Below are 10,513 nucleotides of genomic sequence, written 5' to 3' on the forward strand. Positions count from 1 at the left end.
CAATTGCAGACATCCCCCTGAGAAAATGCAAATTTATGCTTATACGCTCGAAAAAATTACAGATATACCCCTAAAAAGACGCAAATTTACATATATATATATATATACACACACAAATATATTAGGGGAATATTAACAATGTCCATATATATATATATATTTTCTAGACCAACACGGAACATAGGTTTGAAACCCTGTACCTAATGTATGGCAATATTATTCATATATTATTTACTAAGATTTGCTAGGATCACATTTCTTTATTTTATCGGAGGATTTTTTTTTTTTTTTTGACAAATTGGCAACAAGCACCTTTTTATTATTTTTTTTGCATTGTGCTTGAGAGGTTTCGAACTCGAGACCTCCCAAACACAAACAAGGTAGGAAACCACTAGGCTATGCTTTGGTTCTTTATCGGAGGATTTATCACATTATGAGTTATGATTCATAATATATTATCTTAGATGTACGTGTTAAAGCTTCATTACAATGTGTGTTGTGTGTTATAGTGTTAGTCCATTTCATATAGTGAATTATTAGGAGATCGTTAAGTCAATGTAATTGATGTACCTTCATACATGATTATTTTTTAACGATATTTGTAACTTTTATCAATATATATATTAATATAATTTCAGTTTTAAATAAAATTTTTATAAAGCCATAAAATGATTTTTTTTTTAATTTAACCTCTCAACTATAAGCTCAAACTCTCTCATAATGGGTTTTTTTGGAATAATGTTGAAGAGAGTATCAATTTTATAAATGCAAAATATGTTTCACTGCATATGTTTGGGTATTTGCTTGATTTTGGAGTCATTTGCCGCCCGTCAACGACTCTTCAAAGAAAATTATAAATTATACCTTGTGAAATATATTAATTATATTTGGCATATTTTCATATTTACCCTTGTGCAATTACAAATTTGCAGTAAAACTATTGTTAAATAAATCATTTTCTTTAAAGATAATTCCTTTGTTCAGTTTTGAATAAGTTAATTATTGAAAGAAAATGTGATATACCAGTCTATGTAATTACATGAGTTAGTTAAACACACACAAAAATTAACAGAAAAAAAAAATTTGTTTGAGAATTTGGCTAAATTTATGAAAAACTAAAAGTTGATTGTTTAATTCCATGATTTGTTTATATTTATATTAAAAAAAATTTGGCTACAAGTCTCTAACTCGTAAAAAATCTATTTGATCCATTAGAAAAAAAAATATTTTATTATTTTTGACTTGGTAAATATTAAAAGAATTATTTTTGAAATACACTTATTTTATAAAATATGTAATTTTTTTAATATACTCTTAACTATACGTCGGGAGGAAATTGAGCTCTCGACATCATATTAATTAATTTAGTGGTATTTTAGTTTTTAAAAAAAATTATATGACTACAATAGAACTGTTTAATATATATGTTAAATTATATGTCCAATATATAAAATCCAATTCTTTTTGAGATAATTTAAAAGAATGTAATAAAAAAAACGTTTTTTTTATTTAATTAAAAATTATTATCTTGACATTAAGATGCTTAATTTTGTCATGCCAACAATGATTTTCATTCTTCAAAGCTAAGCTCCAATTCAACATCATTAGTCTTACAATTTAAATTGATAAAAATAAAAACATGGTTTTAAATTACCTGTTATATATATATATATATATATATACATTAAAAAAAGTTTTTATGGAATTTTTTTTTAAAAAAAATTATTATTATTATTTAAATATAATAATAAGGGATGTTTCTTCTGAGAGGCCACTGCTTCCCGGGAGCTCTATCAGCCAAAACCCTCGACGACGACGACGGCGAGCTCCGATGATGGCGGCGCTGAGGTCTTCGTTCTCTTCGATCCGGATGCAGCCATGGACGCATCTAGGGCTTCTTCGCTCCGCATTCTGCTCTTCATCCTCTTCGTCTTTTGGCCAGAAAGGGTTTCTCGATCTCGAGGAGGTGGAGAAGATCCTGAGCGACGTCAAGGCCGATGATGTTAGGGTTATCCCTGTCGGCGACCAGTGCGAATGGACGGACTACATGGTTGTCGCCACCGGCCGTTCGGCTTGGCATGTCCGGAACATCGCTCAGGCTCTCATCTACAAGGCAAAGTCCCTCTTTCCTCCTTTGTTCTTCTCCTTTTCATTTGTTTCTGTTATATTTTGGAGTTCTTTTCGCTTGTTTTAGCTAATTTTTCAGTGAAAACATTATGCTTTTGTCCTAATGTAAGGCCATGGATTTCTCAATTGCTATCAAATGTTGAAGTTCTTTTTTAGAACTAGGATCATAACATTTTTGAGTGTTTGTGCTTTTTTCTAAGCAAATTTTTTGCTTTTCAGTACTTGGTGTCATGCGTGTTCACAAATGGTTTTTAGTATATAAGTATACACACATACATGCATATTGATTCAACAATAGTTGAATTAATTTCCTCTAGGAAAAAGTTCATCACATTCTACTGAACTTTGGTCATGCTAAGAAACTATTCAAAGGCTAATATTGTGCTGGATTGAGCACAGTCACCACACTTTATGTGTATACTGTTTCATCCTATCATATTGCAATTGCATGCCTGATTTTTTCTTTTTTAATTTAATCAGCTTGTTCTTCATGATTTTTATGTGCAAAAATATGTAAGGTATATGGAATTCAAGTGGCTTATATACTCTATTGTAGTTGTCTTTTATTATTGTTATTTACAGATCATTTATTTTTCGTTATCCAAAATATGGTTGCGGAACGTCTAAAAAACTCATATTTACTTCTTAGGCGTATGAAATGGTGTATATCAGGTTTCACAACTCTGGTTTTCTTTTCAAAGTACCTAGTCTGTATTTTCTGTTGTTTAGGATCCAAGGCTAAGAGGCATTGATTAACATATAAAGGTTTTTGGCTTTTTATAAGAGAAATTTAAACCCTCTAATAAAGGCTCAATGATCTTGGTCAGAGCCAATGATTGACTTATAATTCTCATTTTAATTGCAACTTTATAACTTGACCCATTCATGATGATTGACATGGAAGAAAGGTGCTTTGTAAACAAGGATAGAAGCGGGAATTCAGAAAATGGCATACATAACTTTTAATCATATGTTGTTGCACCAGAAGAGTATCCTATGCCAATCACATACTTAAACTGAGGATATATTCAGCCAAAAGAGATCAATCAGGCATAACCTTCATTCAATGAAAGAGATCAGCTCAAGACAGACAAAAATTCATTATTTTTTATTTTAACAGGATATTTATCAATTTTTTTGTTATTAAGAAAATCAAAGTTTCAAATGGGATTACTGTTCCCATTAAGGAAATGAAGAGGCAAATCGAACAATTGCTAGAAATACAATCCTGAATCACCTCACAATGAGATTGGATAGAAGTTCCTGGTTTAACATGTCTTTGATAAATATTTATAGTGAAAGAGTGGATGCAGCTTGGCATGGGAAAGATGAATTGATATCTAAAGTTGAACAGGTGAAACAAAAGCAGAAGGGGCAGGAGCGTATGCTGCTTCCGAGCATTGAAGGCCATCAAGGAGGAAATTGGATTGTTATTGATTCTGGTGGGTTTCTAGTCACAGTTACGTAGCGTGGCTTCCTCTGATTTCATAATTGTCTTCTTGCATTGTTACTCTTTAAATAATTTGACTGTGTATCTGAATTTATTTTGTTTCTTTGTGGGCAGAGTTAGTTGCCTACTTGAACTTTCAGCAAATCTCAATACAAACACCACCGGGTTGGTGTTAAACTATGTTTTCTTGTGCTCCTCTAATTTCCATGACTCTCTATTGTAGGCCGGGTGATTGTTCACGCTTTGGAGGAGAAGGCAAGATCTTACTACAATCTAGAAAGTCTCTGGACAAGTGAAGCTTCTACCAGAGTACCAAATCAGGTGAATGTGAACTCATGTTTTTCTTTTCTTTCTATTGTACGTCTTATTTTGTTGCATGCCTCATTTCATCTTACATTTCTTTTTCAAAACTTGTTAAAACTGTTTGTGAGGGAACCCGGTCATGCATGCATGCATGCATTAAGTCTTCAGGAAACATGAATTTGGTGATCTTACCTACACATGCCCATAACATGTACAAATCATGTACAATAGTATTCAGAAACACTATTTTCCAGTACCTTATCTAAGATGATGTGATTTTCCTTGACGATTTGTGCTTTCATTAATCAGACGATAAAAATCTTTTATATTGAGTTTCACACTTTCATGTAAAGTAACTGAGCAACCATTGATCTGGTGAGACTAGGTTCTTTTTCTTTAATCATCTCCCTTTTTTTCTTCAATGTATCGTATTTTTCTCCATTACATAAGTCAAAACTTTAATGACTTTTGACTTATGTAATTAAAATCTTTCAACAAAAGGGTGTTATCTAGTCTCATTTCGTTCATTTTGTCAGAGTGGAAATTCAATTGGTCAAAGTAGTTTTGCTATGAAAGTGAGCTTCATGCCGAAAGTTTCAAAAAAGAGATGCAATATGCTTGTGAATTTGACCTTTTAGATAGGGTACCAAGCAGATGCTAGATCACAAGGCTATTGTCAATATTCATAAAAATTAGCATATAAATGATCAGTAACTACCAGCAGCCTGTATTAACAAATGATCCGTATCTGTTCATTTATCTAAATCTTATATCCGAAATAAACAAAAGGAATGACGATAATCAAACTGGATACTTGCTGTACCAGAAAAAAAAAAATTTAGAAGGGCACATGGAAGCAACCTTTATAAATATGAGACATTAGCTTTTAACTGAGTATGTTGGGACACAAGGCAGCACCTCTCCTTTTGGGAGTGGGGTGTCTTAGCAATTAAGGCTAACTTTTCAATATGCTCTGGGATTTTTATCCACTTCTTTTTCATGTTGTCTGGTCTGTTCTGATTGTGTGTCCCATCCATAGCTTGAAAGTGGATATTGTCTCGATTCTTCTAGGGTGAATTTTGGAGCTAGAGTATATCATCATACACTTAACAGTTATTTTCTTACCTACTTTTTTTTTTCCCAGGAAAGTAAGATTTACATGCTGTAAAGGATTGATACTTATGCTTGAGCATCCAGTCTTGGAATGTGATTGGATTCACTCAGTTTAAATATGTGTAGATTCTTGAGTATGTAAAAGGCAAAGTGCAACCCTACAAAGGAGGCAATATTGAGTATGTAAAAAGGCAAAGTGCAACTCCACAAAGGAAGCAATTTATTAGAGAGCAATGTTTGTTTTGACCATCAAATAGAAAACATTACTTATTTTCGCATTTGAATTACAAATATTTGTTCATTTTGGTTTGTCCTGTTGACATAGACTCGTAACAATGTGACACACATATTTTCTTTCTCTTTTTAATTTTTATTGCAGGATTTGGAGGAAGCCATTGTCAAGCATCGTCGGAAAAACAACTCGAAAAAACGTGTCGCTTCTTAATAATTAATCATCATTTGATTAATTATTGCTGGTCCTCATGAAGCAGATTTCGCATTCAGTGTTTTGTAATCATGTGTCAATGTAGCTTTCACTTGTTAAAATCTCTTCTTGTACTGCTGCCAAGTAGCAATGTCATGGTTCTCTCAAACCTTTGATTTTTTTCTTTGTTCCTCCAAGAAGATGCCACTCTAGAAAATTCTAGTTTATTATTATTATTATTATTATATATATTCATTTTATTCACGGTAGGTATAGAGAAGATAGCATTTGAAAATAAGCTTATTAATTAATTAATAATATAAATAAATACACTGATCATCTTCTGAAAAGCCAGAGGCTGTCAGGGAGTGACTTCACAAGCCCCACAGGAATGGTCACAACCAACCTAATCAACCCAGTGGCATCCAACCCCAATTAAAATTTTATTAAAACACAATTGTCCGGTTGTACCCGTACAGGATGGTAGGCAAGAATAGATCCACTAATAAGATTTTCTCTCTCCCCTGAATAAAATGAATAAGTATATAGAAAAAAAAAAAATAAAGAAAGAAAGTGGTAGACTAAAAACATCAATCTAGGTTAGGAAGAGTGACGTCACAAATCTCCCCCAAGATCCACGTCGCCTTCAGATCTTCCACGTGTCCTAGCCCAACCTTGCTAATAATAGCCACCCAACAGAGCCATGTTACCCTTCTCCCAATCCATCTATTCCACGTGTCCAAATTCTGGAACCACCCTTTTATTTCCTAAAAAAAGCCCGGTTCTCTTCTCTTCTCTCTCTCTCTCTCTCTCTCTCTCCTTTCATCATCATCATCATCTTCTTCTTCTTAAAAGCACTCAAAGAAAAGCCCATCTCCCAACGCCCTCTTCTCTTCTCTCTTCTCTACTACGTGTTCACCCCTCACGTCCCTTTCTGGACACAACTCCAACTCTCATTGGTTACATCTCTCCTCTTTCCCGACACCCCAACCCCTCGTACGCACCAATCACGTGCTCTCTTCTCTCCTCTCCTTCCACGTGTCCTTTTTCACGTTCCATCACTGTCCTAGATGCCCTTCTCGACACCTGTTCCCTTCTTCCACGTGTCAACCCATTCCTCTCTCTCCCCATTATTATATCACCCCCTCCTCCTTCTCTCCCTTATCTTCCTCGTTCCTCACCACCACCACCACCACCATCACCATCATCACTGCTTTCTCATTTCATTAACTCTCATGGAGCGAAGAGGAGGTTGCTGCATAGTCAGGTATGGCGCTGAGCCTGATGTAGCTTGGAAAATGGATAGAATAATGTTAAGATTCCGTCCTATCGCACCAAAGCCCACGGTTGACGGTGCCGTCGCCGCTGCTGCTCCCGCTTTACCTCCGCCAAAAACCGGCCGGAAGAGACGAGGAAACCCTACTAGTACTAGCACTGGTGTTACTGCCAAGGATGGTGGTGGGAGAGGGAGGAAGGTGTTAAAGAAGGTGGAGAACCTTAACTTTAACCTGAAGACGTTGGCTTTGATGCCGGAGATGCCGGAGAGGAAGGAGGAGGTGAAGACTACGACGACGACGACGACAGAGAAGAAGATGGTGACGACGTATGTGCCGGCGGTGTGGAGGGTGGGGATGGGGACGACGGGGGAGGTGGTGGTTCCGAGGCCGGTGAGGCCGGCGGGGTCGTGGGTGACGGTGGAGTGTGTGACGGACACGTGGAGGGAGGTCATTGGGTGGGGGTGCGAAGAAGAAGCTAGAAGAAGAGCGGTTATGGACACGTGTCCGGTTTTTTTATCTGGTCCGTTGGATCGGGTGACGTGGACCAACGAGGCGTATAGAAGGATGGTGGTTGGAGAAGATGATGGGGAGGAGGAGGAGGAGGAGGAGGAGGAGGAGGTTAGGGTGGCGTTGGTCACGCGAGGAATGGTACCGCAGGAGAGCATGGCTTTCACGTGCCGTGTGCGCGTGCGATACGCGTGCAGGAAAGGGAAGGGGTCGTTGGCGGCTCCGTGTGATGTTTGGCGGCTCGGTGATGGCGTGCTGGCTTGGCGGCTTGATGTTAAGGCGGCTCTCAGTCTTAGCCTTGGGAGATGATGGTGGTGGTGGTTGGAATTGTAAATATGTGTGTTTGGAGGGGGAGTTATGTAAATTCGGGTAAGGAAAAAGATGGTGTTTGCTGTTCGAAGCTGACCAGCGGATTAAGGGAGAGAGGGGTGGGACACGTGGTGGGTTATGGTTTGAGCTTTTTGTTTGCAATTAGGGAAGTGTGTACACGTGGATGAGTACGTGGTTTGTTGTCGGGAAAACATGGAAAAGCTTTTTTTCTTTTTTCTTTTTTTATATTTTGTTGTTAATTTTTAATTTTATGAATGTATGTATGGAATATGGATCATGGTGGTGTGATGTGTGCGGCACTGTATTGTAAGGTGATTGGTTTGGATGGGCACACAAGTACACGTGTCGCACTTGTGTTTATTGTATGTTTGAAAGCTCTGGATAGAGTTTTGCATGTATTCAAAGTACGTGTGTGGATGGATGTTGTGTTGTGTTGTGTTTGTTTCAAATGTTGCATGTTTTGTGGAGAGGATAAAACGTCCTTCATGAGACTTTATGAGATTTGGTGAAGCTAATGGTGTTGATATTAATAATATTAATACTATTATTATTATTTTTAAAAAAAATATATAAAACAAAATATCTGAGGTGGAAATGAGTCATTTCGAGAAGAGTTAGCTCTTTGGATAGCACGTTAATTACGGGTTGGAGTTTTATCCGTCTATATATATATAATTTATATAATTTATTTATTTTTTATTAGAATACTTGCATTAGTGGAAATCAACATTCCATCAGAGTTGGAAGTGTATGATTATTTGAATTGTTTGTAGTATGGGTTCAGAAATCACATATTTTTGGTTAATTTAATTGGATTGGATAAAGAGATAAGCTGGTGATTTTTTTTTCTTTTAATTAAGCAAAACAGAAGATCTCTTATGTGGATAATGCACATCTTCCAGTTGATTGAGCATAGTCTTAATCGATCATTTTGTTTTGTTCTTAAGCAAACATATCCAAGAGGCCAGATAATTAATGAATATTATTATTTATTTAGCTTTCCCTTGTTAATTCATGTTTGAACAAGAAAAATTTTAAAAAAATATTAATATGATTATTTAATTCTAAAAATTAATTTTATATTATTTATCAAAGAAATGATTCGTGATTTATCCCTTACTTTCAGCTTGTGGTGATCACCCAAAATATGTTACATGTGTTTTAATATTTTTATTACTAATAATAGTTGTACTGGATATATTAATGCTTTTGATGTGTTGTGTATCAAGATGTAAATTGATTGGTATTTGATGGATCACATTTTTATGTGTTTTTCCTGCTTCTTTATATTTGTATTGAATATGATAATTAATTTTGAATATAAATGTTGTTGACATTTATCATTTTATGAGTGGTTTTATTTGTCAGTGATAAATATCTCAACAGCCATGAAAATCGGTATCTCATTATATTTTTAAATAAAAATTGGGTGCCGTAGTTTGTCTATATTTTTTAAAAATAAATAAATAAATATCTTAACAAATCTACCAATAAAAATTGTTTTTAAATTCAATATGTTTGATAAATTAATGGTTTTCTTGTTCATTGATTGCAAAGAAATCAAGATGCAATGTTGCACTTTTGATCTGGTTTTAATTTGGTATCTTTCTCTGTCATCTAATGTCAATGCAGACTTAAATGAAGAGAGGTTAATTTGAGATATATATATATACATACACATAAGGTCAAGGATTCATTGATGACCAATTGAACCAAATATATATTGTAGGTACATCTTGAAACTATTAACTTACACCAAATAAAATAAAATGTTTGTATTTTAAAAAGTTATATATGAACCAATCTTTTCTTTTTAATAAAAAAAAAATTGAATTATATGTAAATGACTATATATCATTACTTAATTTCAACCAAATATGATTATTTCTTATCTAATCAATGTCTTATCTTGAATACAAGTGAAATGAGATTATTGTTAGAGTCTAGATGAAGAATCTTGGTAGATTTTATTGGTGAATGTCACTTAGGATTGATTTTTGATTAATTGGTTTGGTGTGGACTTCCAATCTAATATTTTTCTTCATTCTTTGTCATACATCTAATTTTGCATCATACATATCCATATTATATTGTAGTAGATTAATATATCACTTTTTTTTTAAAAAAAAAATTTTATACCTTACTTTTTGTAAAATATATTTTTTTCAAGTTTGGGTGTTAGCTTTCCTTTTTGAGAGTAGATCATAGCTTTAGAACTAGTTAATTATTTTTATATGGTTAAGATCATAGTAACAATAAGGGAACCATTGGACATTTCAATGAATATTTTGTATGTTAATGAGTGGGATGAATGCATTTAAAGTACTTGAAATTATTTATATTGATAAAATAGATTCTTTATTGCTTCAACGCCTAGTCTATACATGAATTATAGCGAGTGACTCACCCACTATTTAATTAGTTGTTTGTAGATTCCTCTTCTGTTCTGAGAAAGAAGATAAGATATTATGGACATGATAACTTTTTTATTTTATTATTTAAGTATATATGTTGGTGTAAGTTTGGTATACGATAAGCATCTTAGGAGTGTGATGTTTAGTATAATTAATGTTATTTAAATGTTAAAAAAATTAGAAGACAGCTTTTTTAATATTATTGAGTCTTAAGAAATAAAATGTTTTATTAAGGTATTGTTGCTGAAATTTTTTATCTCTTTATTTCTCTAATCATTTAACATGAATAATAATAATTAATAATTAATAATTAATTTAGGCTCAAGAATTATATATATACTTAGATTATTTTATAAATAAATGGAATAATAACTAATGATTTTATCCAAAGAAGCATGAATGACAGACAGCTCATTAATAATCTTTCTGTAGAAATTCTAGAAATACATGTTAACTTCAGAAAAGATGGATGAATGACATCCTACATAAAAAGAACGAGCCTATTTGCATCTTTTATATATATATATATATATATATATATTTTCTCATGCTTTTTGATTTGACAGAA

General features: G+C 33.8%; 2 protein-coding genes across 4 annotated transcripts; both read left to right on the forward strand.

Annotated features, from left to right (window-relative positions):
* Positions 1 to 1,777: 1,777 nt before the first annotated feature.
* Positions 1,778 to 5,601, forward strand: LOC120257501 (protein Iojap-related, mitochondrial). Of its 3 annotated transcripts, XM_039264954.1 has the most exons (5): positions 1,778 to 2,113; positions 3,482 to 3,569; positions 3,801 to 3,898; positions 5,120 to 5,172; positions 5,373 to 5,601. In XM_039264954.1, the coding sequence occupies exons 1-5, from the start codon at positions 1,832 to 1,834 to the stop codon at positions 5,443 to 5,445; spliced, it is 594 nt and encodes a 197-aa protein (XP_039120888.1). In that variant the 5' UTR covers positions 1,778 to 1,831; the 3' UTR covers positions 5,446 to 5,601. The 3 variants fall into 3 exon arrangements, with proteins under 3 accessions (XP_039120888.1, XP_039120889.1, XP_039120890.1); XM_039264955.1 differs by lacking the exon at positions 5,120 to 5,172; XM_039264956.1 differs by lacking the exon at positions 5,373 to 5,601 and having other exon boundaries at positions 5,025 to 5,144.
* A 356-nt stretch (positions 5,602 to 5,957) lies between these two features.
* On the forward strand, positions 5,958 to 7,952 carry LOC120257500. Its single transcript, XM_039264953.1, has one exon. The coding sequence runs from the start codon at positions 6,488 to 6,490 to the stop codon at positions 7,508 to 7,510; it is 1,023 nt and encodes a 340-aa protein (XP_039120887.1). The 5' UTR covers positions 5,958 to 6,487; the 3' UTR covers positions 7,511 to 7,952.
* The last annotated feature ends 2,561 nt before the right edge of the window (positions 7,953 to 10,513 follow it).

The sequence above is a fragment of the Dioscorea cayenensis genome, unplaced genomic scaffold (genome assembly GCF_009730915.1).
Source record: "Dioscorea cayenensis subsp. rotundata cultivar TDr96_F1 unplaced genomic scaffold, TDr96_F1_v2_PseudoChromosome.rev07_lg8_w22 25.fasta BLBR01002168.1, whole genome shotgun sequence".
Lineage (NCBI taxonomy): Eukaryota > Viridiplantae > Streptophyta > Magnoliopsida > Dioscoreales > Dioscoreaceae > Dioscorea > Dioscorea cayenensis.